Below are 19,425 nucleotides of genomic sequence, written 5' to 3' on the forward strand. Positions count from 1 at the left end.
GTCTTTTTTAGAGCTATGAATTTACACCTATGTTTTCTGAGAAGTTTCTGATATTCACTTTTCTAAAAAATCTCTAATTACGTCCACTGGGTTTTTTAAGCTCTAGGATGAGTTACTTTCCCATAAGTTTCTTGTCACTTTGAAGTCACCAACTAGCTACTTTTTATTGGAAACAATTAAGTCCAGAACAGGAATGCCCTTTTTTGGCTCTCTCTACATTCCAAAACACAAAATCGTCAGCAAGTCAAATCTGGTACTTATAAGATGCTCTGTGTTAAAGGGAATGAAGCTTTCGGTAGATATTGACATAGAGTCCTCTATAATCTATTGCATTGTATAACAGAGTCCCCTGTATGTCTTGCCTCTGTATACTACATATCAAGAAAACTATCATCAGAGTTAAATATCAAACCTGGAGTTTTACAAATGATAGGAAAGAGTGAGAGTGGCAAATGGTTATTGCTGCTATTGATAATAGCAAAGAAAGTGATGTTTGCACACGTTAAGAAAATCTACATACATCAAATAGACCAACAACAAAAAAGAAATGAATTTTCTAGGAAAAATGATAAAATGCTCTTCTACTAGATTTGGAATATGATTTGATTCAACAAAAAAACTGGTGGCTTAATTTTTCAATACATCTTTACTGTATATAAAACGTGGCAGTACTCTATTATTTTATGGTTATTTAACTCTATGCCCTTGATGTTAAAACTCACCTTACATGACTCAAAACTAGCTGAGGAACAATTTGTCTCTTGAAATCCTTTTCCCTTCTCTTATACGTCAAGAATTTGAGAGTTAGCTTCATTCTTTTGTTTCCTACAAAGTTATATTTTTAGCTCCTTAGACTTTATGGCGCTCTATCTACCTGTAATTATGCTGCAAAAGCATAAGAAGACGCCAGCAAAGGCCAGCAGCAGACAAGATAGCAAAAGGCCTATTTGCGGTCTTGAACAGCTGCAGTAGGGCAGGGCGCACCTGGCAGAGTTCCCTCTGACTCTGGACAGGCATGACAAACCCCAAGAGCTGGACTTGCGTTCAGAGGAGTCCCTAGCACAAGACATTATTTCACTGCCCTGGAAGCAAAGGGCTGCAGTCAATATCCACGGGGGCTGATCAAAAGGGTGGTAAAGGCTAAAGAGAAAGGCACAGGGAGGGGCTAAGAGTGATGGCTTTCGGAAAGCTCTCCAGATCCTAAAGAACCACCACCCACTGTCCCACCAGCCTCTCTAAAAACAAGAGAAAACCACCACCACCTCCTGAGGGAAGGCCAGATGCTACTTTTAGTTCCAGTTTGGAAATACTGCTCAAGTTAGTTTAAAAAAAATTTTTTTCCTTAAAATAAGAAGTAATAAATCTGTATCTTCACCAAGACAATAGAAATGAGATGCTATTAATCAGAGGTTTAGAAATGGGAAAATTTTTCAGGGAATAGGAAACATCCTCTAGTGGACAACTTCTTCCACAGTTACGTAAAATTCCTTTTGTAAGGGGCCATTATTGTCTTTGGATAAATAAAAGATGCTGTTCTCTGTGCAGGCTTTTCCAGCTCAATGTGATTAGAGGCTTTACGTTTTTACACAGTGATCCTTGCACGGCACAGTGCTTCTGGCTCCTTAGTTTAAATTAGTGATTTCTTACTTAGGGAGGTAATGTAATTGCAGCAAAATAGCATATTTATATTCCATTCATCAACAACCTTAGCATATAATGCAAATTTACTTTGGAATTTCATGTACATGCACACATTTCTTCACAAGACTCAGAAAGGGTGGAAGTGAGAAAAGGAATAGGAATTTGGAGAATAAGAATTCCCAAAGAGATGAGGTGAACAACCCAGACCACAAAGCTAGGGGTGCTAGTGAAGACAGACTATCATTGTCTGGCTGGAATGAAGAGTTTGACACATTTAAGATAAGGTTAGATGGTAACTACCTTTCTGACAAACAATGACAACTAACATTTTTCTTATTATGGGAAACATTGGCCCCCAGAGATGCTTCTATAAAAAATAAGCACACCTCAAAGGATCCAGCCATATGTTTTAAAATAATGCATATTTTACTTCTTATATGCCAATAAAGTCATATTCTACTGAGAAAATGCTCCAGTTTATTTTGTTTTATAGGCATTCTGTTGATGTTAATGCTGACTGAATAAGTGTCCTAGGACTTAAAACCTGGAAACCCTGCCATTGTGTCGATAATGAGCAATCACAGACTTGTCTTATATTAAACCTCTCTTATAATATAATTTATATCACTCCATAATATGACCAAGGAAATATTCAGCAGCTAAAAACAACAAGAACAACTGCTACTTACGGTTGACACAGCTTCACCAGGTCCTGGTCTGTGGTGTTGGGAGGCAGTCCTCGGATATAGAGGTTCGTTTTGCTTAGCTGATCCCATCCTGAGTTGCTACTGCTGCTACTGTTGTTATTACTGCTGGTGGTGCTGGGGCTGGGAGGGGCCATGGGGTGCGCTGGGACCAGAGACTGCTAGAAGAACAAGATGGGGAGCGTTAGGATGCTAGATGGACGTATCCAGCACCATTCAGAGGCTGTATTTCCCAAATCAAATGAAGTTACCAAGATATAAATACAGATCTTAAGCTACTTTAATAAATACAAAATTTACACCTTAAAAAAGATCTAACAGATCTACCAAAAAAACCCTCCTTCAACATGGAATTAATAATAGGATTTTATTCAGAAGCATATTCCCTATGCATACCTTAAATATGACTAAATTTACGTAAGATTAATTTATTCACACATTTTAAGGAACACATCTACTGAGACTCAAAATTAACTTGCATGAAGTTATATGATAATATCATTTTAATATACAATAATTTAGAAATCACTAGAACTTTTGAAAAAGTTTTCAAATTCCAAACAACATTTGACTGAAAATTGCTGATAATTTTACTAAGATGACTCTTGGGAAAAAAGATTACTCTTCAAGTGTAAGAAAGTTCGGATTCAATCAAGATGCTCAAATAAGGAAGACTTCACCTACTTCTAAGACAGACATACAGCCTCACTGAGACATCTGGATAAGATTCATGGCATGCTGCCTTTCACTCTGGCTAAGGTTGTGAAATTTAACCCCTGTGAGAATGCGGTAGTAGTTGGAAACTTTCTCAGGACCTGCAGCAACCAACACAACTTGTGTAAAGCCTGCAACCCAGGGCTCAGTGTGGTTTCACAGTCAGCAGCCACTTAGGAAGAATGTCTGAAACTGTACTCACACCTGACAATTCTGTTAACCAATCGAAAGAAACCACAGTTCTCTGTCCCTATGCCACACACATGACTTTTGAGGAAGTCAAATGGTTCAGTTTGAGATGGAAGTCAGACACCCTGAAGTGTCCTCACAGCAAATGCTCAGCAGTTTCACACCAGTACAGTAATTTTTTCACCTCACATCTTCTAAATAATAAATATATTAACCCAAGGATATCACTTACATTGACTAACAGTTTGAAAACATAAAATCACATAGTCACTAAACATTCAACAAAAATTTCAAATCTTACAGCTTTTTACTACCACAAACGAGAAAATTAGGCATATGTAAGACACAATTAAATTCCACTTTGGAATGTTCAAAAAGCAAACCCGTTGCAATAAATGTAACCTTGCTTAGCTTGCCAGTAATCTCAACTATCCACGAGACATATCTGGCTCTGCACCCAGTTTCTGCCATGACCATCCTGATTCCACAGTATCCCAACACACTGGGATCCTCATTAATCTAGACATGTAACCATTTCTTCATGTCCTATACTATGCGGATTCTTCTTGTCACTGCCCAGAGTCCTTACTAACATCATTGAGTCCAAACACCCCTTTATCTCAAGAGATTCTCTTTAAGAAGGAAAGTAGCAGAAGGGTTAACAATAGTCAGTGTGTAAATGAAAGCTGAACTTGAACTGGGAACACCAGTGCTGCTTAATCCAAGATAAAACCTGCCTGAGATCACATCCTATCAAATCTATTTGATTGATGCCCTTAGTAAGCTGTTGAACTCATATCCTTTCTTCGCATCCCTGTTTTTTCTCTAAGGGATAAAGACTCTGCTTTTTAGATGTAAAACTAAGACGAAGTCCTGTCCCTTGCTCTGCCACAGGTGGCACCTCATGCCTCCAGCCACGCCATACAAACACCTGTGTTCCTTCTCCAAAGTCATTCAGTACAACTGCTAGTTGCTCCCTGAAATTAGCCAGGCATCCCCTATTTCTCACTTCAGTTAAGGACAGACACGCTGGGAAGTAACACGTACATTTGCCTCCCTGCCCCAAGCCTTTGATTTACACAAAGAACTTGTAGCTGTACACAAAGCTAGGCAAGACTGAATTTTTTCTTAAATCACCTTTGATTAATGTCCGAGAACCTGTCCTTGCCACAAACCACACTGTTATTCACAGTGGGACCCGGTGTGTTCAGTGCAGCTGTTGGGGGATGAAACAGGGTCACCCGGGATAAGACTTGAAAAAGTCTGGAAGAAGCTGTGGATCAGGTCCATCCCCACCTCTCAGTGGGATTACACCAACACGAAGCAGATGAACCATCAGACATTTTAAAGACTGCATTCCAAGTCTGCATCAGCTCCAACCTCTGCTTTTCTCTGGGCAGCAAAGCGAAGCGCCGGGTGTGGACTTAAATGATTAAAAGAAACATTTGTGGGTATGATTTATTTGGAGATTATTTGGACATGAAAGTAATAGGTTTTTATTTATGTATTTATTTTTGGCAGAAGTAGAACCATGATTTACATCTCAGAATTTACATAGCTGATTTAATATATCTTTGACAAGCCTCCATATTTATTACAGTAATATTTCCCACTTCGGGAAGGAGGTGGGGAGCCTGTTCCTCCCCACTTCCCCTCTAGTCTGCCTGAAGGGGAAAGAAATCTCCAGCACTCCGATCCCAGCGGGGAGAAGGGGGTTCCTGAATGTACCCTGAGGAGGACGACTGGCCTCTGGTGAATCCTGTATAGAACAAGTTCAAATTCAAATGTTACCCTAGTATCAACTATTTCCCAGAACTAGCTGCAGACAGAGAAAGATACCTGAAAGAGAGAAGCACCAAATTATTTTAGGTTGTCAACTTCTTATTTTGGGGTACAGAAAATTTCAGATCAAAGATTAAGTGTTTAGAAGTTGTTGAAATTAAACATTTAATCCTGATAAATACTGGACACACATTCATAAGAAAATTTAAACACAATAAAGCTGTTTACTCTAAAATATTCAGAATGGGTTAATGATAATTTTAATAGCATGAGTAATAATTACTGTCACGTACTGCATGATTAATATGTGCCGGACACTGTGCCAAGGGCTTTATATGCATTAACCTACTTAACCCAGTGAGGCAGATATGTTAATGTTCTCCCATTTTGCACATTAGGAAACTGAGTCTCAAGAGAGATTAAGTGATGTGCCAAGGTCACACATTTAATAGGTAGCAGGGCTGCAATTCAAACCCAGGTCTGCTGCACAACAACCCAGAGTCCTCAAACGGTACTCTAAAAGGCACCCCACACACTGTCTATATCCTAAATGTCCTATTTGTATTATTTCATTTTTCTGTGCCCATCCTTCTTGCAACCTAATAATTAAATTCAAGTTTCTCTGAAATGTGACATTGGTAGCTATGATTTTTTAAGAAAGAAAGTCAAAGGTGCCTTCAAGTTAATTTAATGAGCAGTCCGCTTGTGCGTGTGTGTGTGTGTTTTTAACAAAGTTAGCTTTAAAAAGGTTAGTTTTTTAAATTCTACCTTATAAATCTTTTCATTAACAAAAGAATTCTGCAAAATTTTTTTGAAAGCTACAGCATATTACCGCTGAACATCAGAGTCAGCATTTTCGGAAAGCTCAACTTACTCTGTCAAGAATGAAACCATCACTCCCAGATTGAAATGCAATCACTGACAAGTCTTTAACTACAACTTCAGAACGCTGATCAATTCAAAGCAATTACACTTTGTAGTTATGCGCCTCAAAAGCACGAACTGTAAACTTCAAAAAAAAAAAAAAGCTTACCAAGGGACGATATTTTACCAAACTCCATTCCCATTACTGGTTGTCCTTTTACATTTTGCCTCTCAAAATCCCTAAACTGCTCTGGAATTTGAAAAGACACCCCCACCCCCAACCCCTTGGATGGGCTTGCTAATTTACAGGAATTCAACCTAATTAAGGAACTGGGTGGTCAGCTAAGCGCTGATCCAACCCACAAGAGCCCAGTAGTCTATCTCAGCATTCTCTAGCCTAATTTCACTGCTTCAGGTCAGGTAAACAAGCTACCTATCAGGCTGTCCATCCAAGAGCAGGGGAAACAAGCTAACTCAGTTTTCATGATAACATTTATCTGGTCTTAATTTGCATGCCAACACTGACAGAAAAACAAAGTCGGTGGTGAATAAATGGGGAGGCTGTATTACCAGACCCCCTCCGCACTCCCTGCAGGAGTGGGTGTGGGCACCAGCAGGAAGAGTGCTTGTCAGCACTCAGGGAGGACTTCCTGTGTGGACAGCTCTGACGCCTCCATCCTGCCAGGAAGGCCCACTTGCCTCCTACATTAAAAGACAGGATGATCAACAACAGGCACACAGCAACTACATACACGGCAATCTATTTCCCTCTCCATCACATCATCCCCCACCCCAACGTGAGACTAAGCAGCCTCTCCTACATAAATGCAAGTCTCAAGTCTTTTACAAAAAAGGCAAAATTAACCATGTGTGAACTAAAATATGTTAGTAATCATGTACATTGTTGTAGATTTCTATTCAGCAAAGACAATCAGAAAACAAAGACCTGTCATTACAAATTCTATTGTCTTATTTCCTTCCTATTTCTAACAGGCTAAAGAATAGTGCTCTGACCAATCTTATAGCTGAAGCTGCCCCACCCCTCCTCCTCACACTTAGTAACTTCCCTAAGAATTCTAATGTATTCTGAAGGGAAAAGAAACCTAGGATCTGCCTTTTAATTACCCCCAAGTCTTCTTTAAGGCTTTTGTGTTTAACATACACAGATCCACCAAACAGCAGAGGGGTTCAACACATCAACTATTTCCTTTCTCTAGAAGCAAAATAATCACTACAGTTGCTCCTGAGAGCAGAGAGAAGTCACGGAACGTTATCATTTCCCTAGGAAATAGTATACTATCAAGCCTGGCATGAACTGAGTACTATGTAGAGACACTGTATATTACACTAATTCCATACACTAGCTACTCTCCATAAGCTTTTAAGATATAAAAGAAATTTAACAATTTAAGGGAATTATTGAACAGGAGGGAAGGAAAAGCATCCAAATGGGCCAATTTCACTTAGGGTATTTTCTCTGTTTCCTTTTAGACATCTGAGTGGCCCCAAAAAGGCTAGGAATGGTGGCTGAGAAAGATAAAGCCGCTGGCACAGGGAGCTGGGAAAGGGCACACAGCTGAGAGGTGGGAGGTGAAACAGTGAGAGACAAGAAACTGGCCAGGAAGCAGATGCTCTTCCGGGTGGGCCAGGATGAAACGACAGCACCTATACTGATGACGAACAACAGTGCCCCTTCCCACATGCAGGTTCTTACTTATCCGTGACGTGGGAAGGGGGGGCAAATGGGCAAATATCATTTAATCCCATTTGATGCTAGGATAGCAAAGCTAAAAATCACAGAGCTAATTCGTTCATGAAACTGGTTCTCGTATCACTGTCCCTTGTCTGGAAACAAGCTTTGCCGCCTCTAAAATTGTGAAACTGAGCAATAGATTATTCAGTATTTTTGGGTGCATTACGTCTGTCAAAGGCGAGAGGTCCCTGTTGTTATGTTAGCTATTCAAATAAAATCTAAAAATAAAAATTCCCAATAGACTTCATAATTAATATTCCCCGAGACATCTATCAAAGCTGATCCTTGCATGTAAAGCTGCAATGTCTACACAGAAATCTCCTTACCTAATTCCATGAATAAAGCATCCTTTTCTTAGACTTCAGATATAAGAAATATATTTAAAACTTGTATTGAATAGATAAATATCTGTTGGATACAACACGACTGATTGAATGGATGGAGACCATGCTGCAGAAGTGAAAATCAACTTAAACAAAAAGGAAAAGTCCTTAGAAATTAAAGCAGCCTGGACAAGCTTTTTGGGGTGGAGACAGTGGTTGTGAAGGGGGTAAGAAGAAGAAAGGGCAAACAGGTGTTCAAATCCATTGTAGAAAACCTACCTTAGATATAGCATATGATTTCTGAGGTCAAATTTTCTTTTGAGGTCCCACCAAGAAACTAGATTCCTTATCATTCAAATATCCTTTAAAGATTTGTGTGTTCCAGCATGCAAATCAGCTCAACTGTTCTGTTCCCTCCAAGGGCTCTCCCAAGAACCCAAGTGATGCCCCAAGTTGCCTACTGAGAACTCTGGTCCAAGAAACACTAGCGTTCTTGTGCAATTTGTTCCTTCTAGTGCTTGTAACAGCATTTATAAGGGGTGGGGGGTGCAGGAGTTAAAAACCAACATGAAACCCCCTTAAATATAGTCAACTAATCTTTGACAAAGGAGCAAAGGCAATACAATAGAGTAAAGACTGTCACTTCAACAAATGGTGCTAGAACTGGACATTTACATGCAAAAAAATGAATCTAGACACAGACCTTACACCCTTCACCAAAATTGACTCAAAGTAAATCACAGACCTAAAATGCAAATCTGCAAACCTCCTGGAAGATAACATAGGAGAAAACCTATATGACCTTGCATATGGTGATGCCTTTTTAGATACGACACCAAAGACACAATCCATGAAAAATATAATGGATAAGATGGGCTTCACTAAAATTAAAAACTTCTGCACTGCAAAAGACAAATTCAAGACAATGAGAAGTCAAGCCACAGAGTGGGAGAAAATATTTCCAAAAGATACATCTAATAAAGGACTGTTATCCAAAATATACAAAGAACTCTTAAAACTCAACAATAAGAAAACAAACGACCCGATAAAAAAATGGGCCAAAGGCCTTAACAGACACCTCACCAAAGAAGATATACAGATGGAAAATCAGCATATGAAAAGATGCTACACAGCATATGTCATCAGGGAATTGCAGACTAAAACAACATAGAGATACCACTATACACCTATTAGAATGGCCAAAATCTGGAACACTGACAACACCAAATGCAAGGGAGGACGTGGAGCAACAGAAACTCTCACACATTGCTGTTGGGAATGCAAAATGGTACAGCCACTTTGGAAGACAGTTGGCAGTTTCTTACAAGACTAAACACACTCATCATACAATCTAGCAATTGCACTCCCTGATATTTACCTAAAGGAGCTGAAAATTTATGTTCACACAAAAATCTGCACCACATGTTTATAGCAGCTTTACTCATAATTGTCAAAACTTGGAAGTAACGAAGATGTCCTTCAGTAAGTGAATGGATAAATAAACTGTGGTACATCCAGACAATGGAATATTATTCAGTGTTAAAAAGACATGAGTTATCAATCCATGAAAAAACACAGAGGAACCTTAAAAGCACATTACTAACTGAAAAGAAGACAACTGGAAAGGCCACATACTGTACAATTCCAACTATATGACATTCTGAAAAAGGCAAAACTATGGAAACAATAAAAAGATCAGTGGTAGCCAGGGGTTGGGGGGAGGGATGAACAGGCAGAGCACGGAGGATTTTTTCGTTACTGAAACTATTCTATATGATACTACAATGGTTGATACATGTCATTACACATTTGTCCAAACCCACAGAATGTACAACATCAAGAGGGAACCCTAACGTAAACTATGGACACTGTGGGTGATTGTGATGTGTCAATGTAGGTTCACCTTTGGTAACAAACGTACCATATTCTGGTGAGTGACGTTGATAATGGAAGAGGCTATGCATTCTGTGTGGGGGCAGGGGTATATGGGAAATCTCTGTACCTCTCTCTTAATTTTGCTGTAAACCTAAAATGGCTCTAAAAAAATAGTCTTTTTAAAAAAAATACAACATGAAGATACCAGACTGGAGGCATTAAATACAAGTTATTCACCAGAAAACTAGAGAGCCAAGAAAGTAGTGAGGGGCTTAAGGTAACAGGTTGAAAACTCCCTTACCAGAAAACACATTCACCAGGAAGGAAAAGCATTTAACAGTGGTTAATGTACATAATGCCTTATGTACCCTTAATTGCATCACATATAAGGGCGTGGTATAGTACAGTTTCTAAAAAGAGTTCAACCAAGGACGATCAGGGATGAAAAGGCCTGGGACAGACAGGTTGAAGAAGGCTTCACAGAGGGGGTAGACAGCTGAGCGAGCTGAATATTAACGGTAAGTTAGAGGAATGGCAGTCCTGAGAGGGGCGGTATTCAGTGAGCGGAGAGAAAGAGCCAACAAAGATAAAGACAAGAAGGACCATTCTTTATGAAAGCCAGTGCAAAGATCAACCTTGGTTGGCTCAGAGGGTATGCTAGGACAAGTGGATATTTGGGGAGTGGAGGGACAGGAGGATGGTACTGGAAAGGTAGCTGGATAACCTAGAAATTGAGATCGAATATGGATATGATGTCACAGATTACTGTCCAGAGTCACACAGGGAGAAAAGAAAATTTAAAGATGATAATGAAGAGGATAGCTTGTGGGGAAACGTAAAACTAGGGAAATTCTTCCCCCTCCTCTCTATGAAAAGGTATATAGAAAGCAAAAATTCTTGGATGGAAAGATCTGAATATTGGGATTCAAATCCTGCCTTGGCCAGTAACTAAAATGTCATTTGCCGACAGGTCAGTTCGTCACCTGGGAAATGAGCACGTTAGACTGGGTGATTTCTAAGTTCCCTTCCAGCTTTCAAATTCTATAGCTGGATAATGCTTCTCACAGTCTCCAGCTAAGGCATATCAAGATAAAACCCACCCAAACCCTTGGGTACTCTTAACCGTCTGCCAAATAGCCAGAGAAATGGAGGAAGAGGTAAACCGGCAGACCCAAGAAGGAAGACTAACTGCTGCATCGTGGAGCAGAAAGCCAGCAGGAACCACACTGCCATCCCTGTACATCACTTAGGCCAAGCACTGATTCCCTATTTAGTCACAGATAATTATGAGAAAATATTATAAATACGTAAGCCATACTAAAATTACAACTAAAGCTTACAGGAACAAATTTTTTTTAATGACACTATTCCGAGTTCCAGAAACCGAAGTATTCTTAAGGTGAAAATATGATAGCTGAAATCACCTTAATAACTTAGATCTACAGAGACTTTGTGTTGGCTAATAGCCTGATATCCTTTTGTTTCAACATATAACCAGTATAAAAAGTGGCATTTCACATTCTATTTAATCTCTTATACACAGAAGTACCACGTAAGAGCTCCAAAACCATCTTAAAAGAAAATGAAAACAATAAGCAATTTACATCTGACACAACCAGCTATTAGGACATGGTAAACACAAAATCCTGCCCCACTTCAGGTGCGAAATTAACTACTCTTCTGGATTCTGAATGCAGGTGTGTGGAGAGTGGTTTTCTCCTCCTGCTGAGCCCCAAATGTGGAATTTTCAGATCCAGACCAGTTTTCTTCCTCAGCACTAAGCCTTGTGAAGGGGACAAGAACAAACTCTTCTTTTCCTTTTTCGTCAAGATAAAACGAAAAAAGAAAAGCTGCAAAGGGAAGTAAAGCACTGCTTTTGTCATGACAGTTTAGAACACCTCAGCAATGCTTTGAATTTCCTGCCTCACCCCAATGGAGTTAGGATTCCAGCACCGAGAACTTCCTTCCAGCTGTTTCTAAAAGTCTAAAAGTACAGTTTGTATCTTTTCCTATCATTTCTTGTAAGTAATGAATTATCGCTGAGACTGCAAAGTCTTCAGGGTGGAAATTACCTATTTTAAAATACACTTTCTTCACATTAAACAATACTTATTGAAAGTATTGTAAAGTGATTAACTAAACATTAAAGTTAGAAAAACTATGAGTCAGCTTACCGGAAAAAACCCCAAATGAATTTATTCAAGTTATTATTTTTTTTTTTTAAGATGCAATGGGACGTGTGAATGAGCCTGCAGTATTACTGGTTTCACAAATTAGCCCCTAGAGAAAAAAGCATGATCTGTAATTTAAGGAAACAGAACGAGTTTTGAAATCTCATAATAATAATTTTTAAAAAATTGAAATCTTAACTGACAGTGTTTTGATTCGTATACAACCAAAGTAAAACCTTATCAAACAGGAAAATGTTTTTTATACAGTTGATACAACTCAAAAAATTAACGATTACATTGTTTCTTTCTCACAGTAAAATCCAGCAGCTGATATCTGATACAATATGGATAATTAGTGTGGACCGGCGCTTTACTATCTATCTCTGTGTATGTATCTCTATGTAAATGTCTGCGTGTGACTGTGTGTGAGTAAACAGAAGGGACTAAGTAGATGGCTGTCTGTGAGATAACACTGTCTCTGACATACAAAGCACAGTGGCTTTTTTTTTTCTTTAACTTTTTTTGCCTGAGATCCACCTAAAAAATTAACTTTTTGCCCGAGATCGCAACACTGTATACACATACAGGCACAGACATATAAAACTTATACAAAAGTTTTGTGAAACAGTTATTTTCCTTTACAATATGCAATGTACCCTAATATTATGTTTCCTGATCTATTTCCTTAAAAAAGAAATGCTACTGTTGACCTACTAAATTGATTTGAGACTCCTCTAATATTGCCACTTGCATGTTAAAAAACAGTGGTCTGCCACACTGTTCAATCTTTGATGTACATAGGAATCACATGCATTGTTAAAATGCAGATTTTGATTCAGCCAAGCTGGGTGAGAGGGCAAGACTGCGCGTTTCTAGCAAGCTTCTAGGTGATGCCCATGCACAAGGTGGGACTCAACGCAGGACTCTCGGTGTGTGGGGATGAATTTTTGAAAGGTCCCCTTCCAGCTATGGAAGCAACAAGCTGCATCTATTCAAAAACTGAGATAAAAACCTTTGTTCATCTGATTTCCAACCCAGCATCTATCTGCTCAGAATCACAAAATGTCAGAGCTGAGAGAGACATCAGAGATAATACAATCTAATAATTCTCAACCGGAAGTATTACAGAATCTCGAGGGATGGTCGAGGGGTGCGGGGGGTAGTATTTTAATTTTTATCAAAGGGAACTTGACTTTAAAAATGTTGAGAAACACTGATCTAATCCAATCCCTCACCTCAGAGAAGTTAAAGCAAATATCCAAGGTCATACAGCTAATTCAAGGCAGAACTAGGTCTCCATTCCCACCACTGTTGTCAAAAAGCACTAGTTCTGGTTTGCTACAAGGATTGTAGCAAGGATGATGGTATATGCCAAGTTTTATTAATGAGTTTTAAAAAGGAAAATTGATATGTTTATCCCGGTAAGGCATTATAGAAAAAGTATATATTTTGTATAGCCTCTTTTACACTTTGTATTTCATCCACTATCAACTTCTAGATGATTTATGTGATGTCCATGTCTATGCTGGACATCCAGTTTCTTAAAAAAATAGACAAAAAAGGAAAGGAAAGGGAACTCATACAATCCATTAAATCTATAACTCAAAACTAAAAAATGCTTATGAATGCCACCATTTCTATTTTTGTATATTAAACATTTGTGAATAGCACACACGATCATTATCTGTACCATCTACAAGAAGACACAAAAATCAAACAGATTAATTATAGCAGTTTGTTGCCTTTCTGTCAGAGAATTACTTTCACGGTCAACCAGCAATTTAATAGGTTTAGATGAGAAACTTCTGAAGAATCACTAGAACTGTCCACCCACTGTCTAGTCTCCCTATATATGTCACAAATTCACACACTTAAAACAAGTAACTTCAACCTCTCAGTTTCCTTACAAAGAAAATAAAGAGCTGTACAACTTTTCCTTTTGTGTAATCCAGTGTTGGCTTTTATCCTACAGCTTCACAATGACTATACTCATACTAATTCTCTAAGATGAGCTGGTCGTCCTTCAGAAGTCCAAAAATTTATGCAAACCCTACTCCCAGCAGCTCGCCAGTACACTCTAGAGAACTGTTTCTCTTTTGACCTGACTAAGCATTTCCCCATTTTTGTACGGACAGCTTTCTTAGATGTGAGATTTTTCATCGATACTGCATATTTGGACTGACTGACTGCTGCTACCAATAGTCCTGAGACTTTCCTCTCTTTTACGGAGCCAGCCCATGCACTACTGTCTAATCACTTCAGGAGTGATGCTATCAACCTGGAAGAGCTAGGTGCCTTGGAAGCTAACCAACCCAAATGCTAGCAAGGTCCATTCCTCTCTTCATCTTTTCTGAAGTACATGAACTGAAGCTGAACTTCATTCTTCTGTAAGCAGAATCTGGGAAATGGTTTCAATATTTACGTAAACCAGATGCAACATTTTTTTCTTCTGGCTTAAAATTATTTCACAACATTCTTTGTTTAAAAGTAGGGAGTTACTGCTCAAGAAGAAAATGAGGGAAACTAAACACTTTATTTTCTGTTGCTCAAGTTACAAAGGATCAGTTTCATCACCTTTACTAAAACGACCTAAATGTACACATTGCTACTTATCAAAATTTCAGAGGAAGCTTCTTTTCCGAGGAGTCTTGGACAATATAAATAAAGTTCTGGCTCTGTAGAACAGACACCCAGAACCTCTGGAGTGTTTGGGGCAATGGGTGTGGGGATCACACCCCCCACAGCACTTGGTGACTACACATGAGTTTTTCCATCAATTTTTCCTCTCATTATATTTAGTTTCATTATAATATCAAAGAAAATATCTTTTAGCTTTGCTGTACATAATCAAACATGCACTCTTTCCCTTTCAATCACAAACCCAGATTAACCTAATTTATTAGTGACAAGTACCCAAATTGGCTTTCATAAATCTCTGCCCTTCTAAAGGCACAAAACAAGAAAACACCATCCCTTCCCACCCAACACAAAGAAACAAATTTATGAAGAGAATCATGCCTAAATGGAAACTGGCTTCAACCACCAGGGATCTGGGACCAGCTCTCTGCCCTTGCCCCACCTAATCCAAAGCAGCCAATCAGCATTTCCAGCACAGGAAAGGGAAAAACAGGCCAGAGCCCAAACACTGTGTGGACCCCTGCTCGCCCAGATGAAGCAGACAGGGACAAAGGTCTGGGTGTGGCCCGCAGCTAGGCCAGGATCTCTGAATTCAGCAAACACAAAGCTTCAGAATCCAAACTACAGAGTACCCCTACATTATCAAATCACTTTGCTAAAAAAAGAAAAAACGCAAGAAGGGGACACAAACAGTTTTAAAATTTCTATTTCTCCATACAGACAACATCACAAATCCTAAAATGCAAGTCTCTGGATACTTCCTTTACATCTGGGACTAGATTTAATCTCAAAACAGTACTCTCTGCCCAGTCTAAAAATCAGAGCATAGAGCAAAGGAATGAACTCAGAAGGAGGTGGATTTTTTTTTAAAAAAAGATCAGAACCAGGCACTACAACTTCAAATATGGAAAAAAATTTAGCAGTGAACCAGCAAGCTGCCCTTTCTACACCACGGCCAGGAAGCCAGAGAGGCAGGTCCATACCTCATGGCAGAGATGATGCCAGCAGCTACTCTGCTCTTCTCTGCACCCCAGCAGTTGCTCCTTGCAGTTCAGTAAAAAATACTGAGGGAAACCGAATATAATTAGGTGTGCAAAAAGACCTGTGTGGTTGCTTTGACCATAAATGAGTTAATTAGCCTACAAACTGACTTAGCTGCTTAGACTGTTAGTATAGTTTTACCTATGTTAATAAAATTATAATATTTAGATTAAGAAATGAAATCATCCTACTGCATAGACATTAAAAGTTCTAGTCCAAAACTTAATCTCTAAGTTGAGATTTTTTAACCAGAAGACATTTTTTTCATAGAAACATTGTATTTGGTAGTTTGGTTTCCAGGTTTTCCTATTGAAATATTATTAATAGTATTAGGTTCCCAGGTTAGCCCCAAAGCCCATAGTCTTCTAATGGAATTTTAGAACTGAGAGTGTAAGCTTCAGTTGAGTCTCCCATGAGCAAAGGGTTGTCACACGGTACACTAGGTAGAGGAAGAAAATCCCATTCTCACCTCTGATAATCATAGTGAGAAATGTAAATTATATGGCCTTTGGCACTCTCTCTCTCTCTGAAGGTTGAGAATCACAAAAGTGCAGCACCTCTAATGGAACATATGCACATCTTTAAATTCCCTTGTTGATGCTCATCTCGACTGTCTTAGGTGATGACTGTTTCCCCACATCGTAACCTGGAAGTTTTGGGATTTCAAAGAGGGGCCCTAACCCAAAGGCATCTCAATTTCAAGTGGTAAAACTAACCCAAGTGAAAAAGTCCAGGGACTATGAAAGGTTTGATCTGGGCAGCTTTCCTAGGGAGCCTTTCTGGGGAATCAGCTCCCCCAGTTTTACCCGCCTTTTGCAGCAGCTTTTACTTTGAACCCACAAGGTCATTTCTCTTTTCAGTTTCCTCCATTTTTCCTTTACTGTGTCTTTGCAAAGGAGCCTCAGTAGATAGAGAGGGATTGAGAAGCTGCTTGTATGTATAAGTCAGTTTAAGATTAGGACTGGTGGTGCTTGCACTGGGCAGAGCGCTCATGGCCATCTGGATACCAAGTCTAGAGGGGGACACTGGGAAAGATGAACTTAAGCACAGCTGACTATTACTGAGCACTTCTTAGAAGTTTGGCATTTTACTGAGGGCTCAACCGTGATGAGCTTGCACAGTCTTCACAACCAGTCCGTGAGCTAGAACAGATGGTATCATCTTCACTCAACAGATGAAGAGAGGAGACTTAGGGATGTTAAATAATTTGCCCGACGTCACAGTGAGCGAGCGGCAGTGGTGGGATCTGAACTTGGGCAGTCTGATTTCAGAACCCACCCTTTCAACTCTAATTGCTATACTGGCTCCAAGTCGTCTTGGCCACAGAAGTTGTTTGGTTACTGTCATTTGTTTAGGGGTACAAAGGAATACCATTGGAGGGACAACAGTTATCATTAAAGATTTAAATTTGGATAAGAGAAGGGGAGACTAGACTTGCTATATGTTGTAGCAATTAGCAACGTTTCAGAAATAAACTGAGGCATCTGCTGTCTTGTAATGATCCCCTACCTTCACACCCAATCTCCATGCCACAGAGAAAAATCTGACTTTGGCTATGAAACTGGACAAGATGATGCATAAGTTTCTTTCCGGATCTAATTATGGCTAAAGAATTCATTGATATTATAACTTAGTGGGTGCTTATGTAAAATTATTCTCTATACATGTTTTGATTACTTCACTCAGATTTTTAAAAGTAAGGTTAGGAGAGTCAAAATCGGCCTTTAGAGAAAGCCTCTTTAGTGGGTTGAATAGTATCCCCCAAAATTTCCGTTTAACCAGAACTTCAGAATGTGACTTAATTTGGAAATAAGATCTTTGTAAATGTAATTAGTTAAGGATCTTGAGATGAAATCAAAGTGGATTTAGGGCCCGCCCTAAATGACCAGTGTCCTTATAAAAAGAGGATACGACAAAGCCACAGAGAGATGGCCACGTGAGGATGGAAGCACAGATTGGAATTATGCCACCACAAGGTAAGGAACCACCAGAAACTAGAAGAGGCAAGGAAGAGTCTCCCCTAGAGCTTTCAGAGCGAACACTGCCCTGCTGACAGCTTGATCTCAGTCTTCTGGCCTCCTGAACTGTGAGAGAATAAATACCTGTTGTTGTAAGCCACGCAGTTTGTAGTAATTTCCAGCAGCCCTAGAAAACAATATAGCCATTTTCCACTTTCTCTCCATTTATATTTGATCTTTAACTTCGATATAGCTTAATGCACATACATGTCACTGTACAAACTCTAAGTTTTAAATTTCCTGACAGAAACTAATCACATTTAAATTGTATTAGGATGGCTACACTTATATTTAATTAACTTTTTAAAGAGTTGAAGTGCATTTCAAGGAGTAGCTTTTCTCTTATTTTTAAAGCCATGCTGGAGTTGGGGGTGGGGTGGAGGCTGTGATTCATCTGAAAGAATTTTATCAGACCACTCAGATGACTCCATTAAGAAGTTAGTCCTCTAAATAACTGTCTTACACTTCTCTAAGGTTAAAAATCAATTAAAAGGATTGGAGTGAGGGTGTCATTATTCAATTGAAAGTCTAACAAAGCGAATCCTGGCAAGAATGAATAACAACTGCCTGACCAGATGTGGCCGTTACCAAAGGCAGGAGGATCCCAAAGTGATTACATCTTCTTGAAGGTTTATAGTAATTCTGATTAATCTGTTTTGAAAAGACAGATACCCACATATCTCATGTATCCAAAGGTAAGAAGATTAAGATTATTAGGACTCATATTTTTCTCTGAATTATAATTCTCACTATCAATCATAATTTGGCTAGTGTCCCTAGTGTTTCAAAGTCTAAACTAGGAATTTTAAAAGTCCACCTGTCATAGAGTTGGGAAATTGTTCTAGAGATGCTTCAGTCTGGAGAGGAAATATAACAGATTTCTAGTGGAAGCCGAGATCTTGTTTCAGCTAGGAAAATGATATGATTGATGCATTTCTCCCCAGAAGTCAAACTCCTAAGATACTTAGGTTCCATCACCAGGAGCTCTTGCTAACTTCTTGCACCTCCTTACACCCCAGAGCTGTTCAACATACAGCATTTTAATCACTGCAACAGTTACATGGTTTCTAACATATGTCACTCTATGTTAGTTCCCTCACCAAACCCATAAAGCTCTCCGTCCAGGCTCTGGGCTATACTGGGTGGATTTATCAGGCAGGATGCAGTCACACATCATCAAGGGACTTACAGGCGAGTGGGGGAGATCTGTTCTTTAATTCAAATGTAGAAATATCACATGAGATAGTGTTAAACTTTTGTTGAGATTAAATATCATATATTGAGAACATCTAAAAGAAAGCAGGTTGCCTGGGTATTTTCCAGCAGTATTCCTTCCTCGTAATACTGTACTGTTGGTATGGGAGCAAGGAAGGATCTGTCACTAAGTTTCACTGTTTTGAGACCAGTTTCTTGAGCCAAACCTTTTGATTATGTTTTATTGATGAGTGTTAGGAAAATTTTTAGTATCCATGACATAGATAAACTGTTCATGACAAAGGCCAGTTTTTCTAAGAGCCTTAATTAGAGCAATTGTGTATCAAGTAAGACTCCCAATACAGCGAAACTTAATGGCATACCCCCCAGCCCCTTATTCTCATTTTCTCTCTCCTAAAAAGCATGTCAGACAGACCTTATTTCACAACCAGACTGCCACCTCGGTGTTCTTGGGAAAACTCCTTAACTTCAATTCTTATCTGTATACTGGTGAAAATC

General features: G+C 39.1%; 1 protein-coding gene across 7 annotated transcripts in view; it reads right to left on the bottom strand.

The window, feature by feature from the left end:
• Positions 1–19,425, bottom strand: part of RBMS1 (RNA binding motif single stranded interacting protein 1) — a 206,807-nt gene that overhangs the window by 88,313 nt on the left and 99,069 nt on the right. For 5 of the 7 annotated variants that reach the window (XM_058549080.1, XM_058549077.1, XM_058549083.1 and 2 more), the window contains exon 2: positions 2,331–2,506. In XM_058549080.1, the coding sequence (XP_058405063.1) occupies positions 2,331–2,506 (176 nt within the window). The remainder of the gene's footprint in view (positions 1–2,330; positions 2,507–19,425) is intronic. The other 2 variants (XM_058549078.1, XM_058549081.1) reach the window with 1 other exon arrangement.

Source organism: Diceros bicornis, chromosome 10 (assembly GCF_020826845.1).
Source record: "Diceros bicornis minor isolate mBicDic1 chromosome 10, mDicBic1.mat.cur, whole genome shotgun sequence".
In the NCBI taxonomy this organism is placed as follows: Eukaryota; Metazoa; Chordata; class Mammalia; order Perissodactyla; family Rhinocerotidae; genus Diceros; species Diceros bicornis.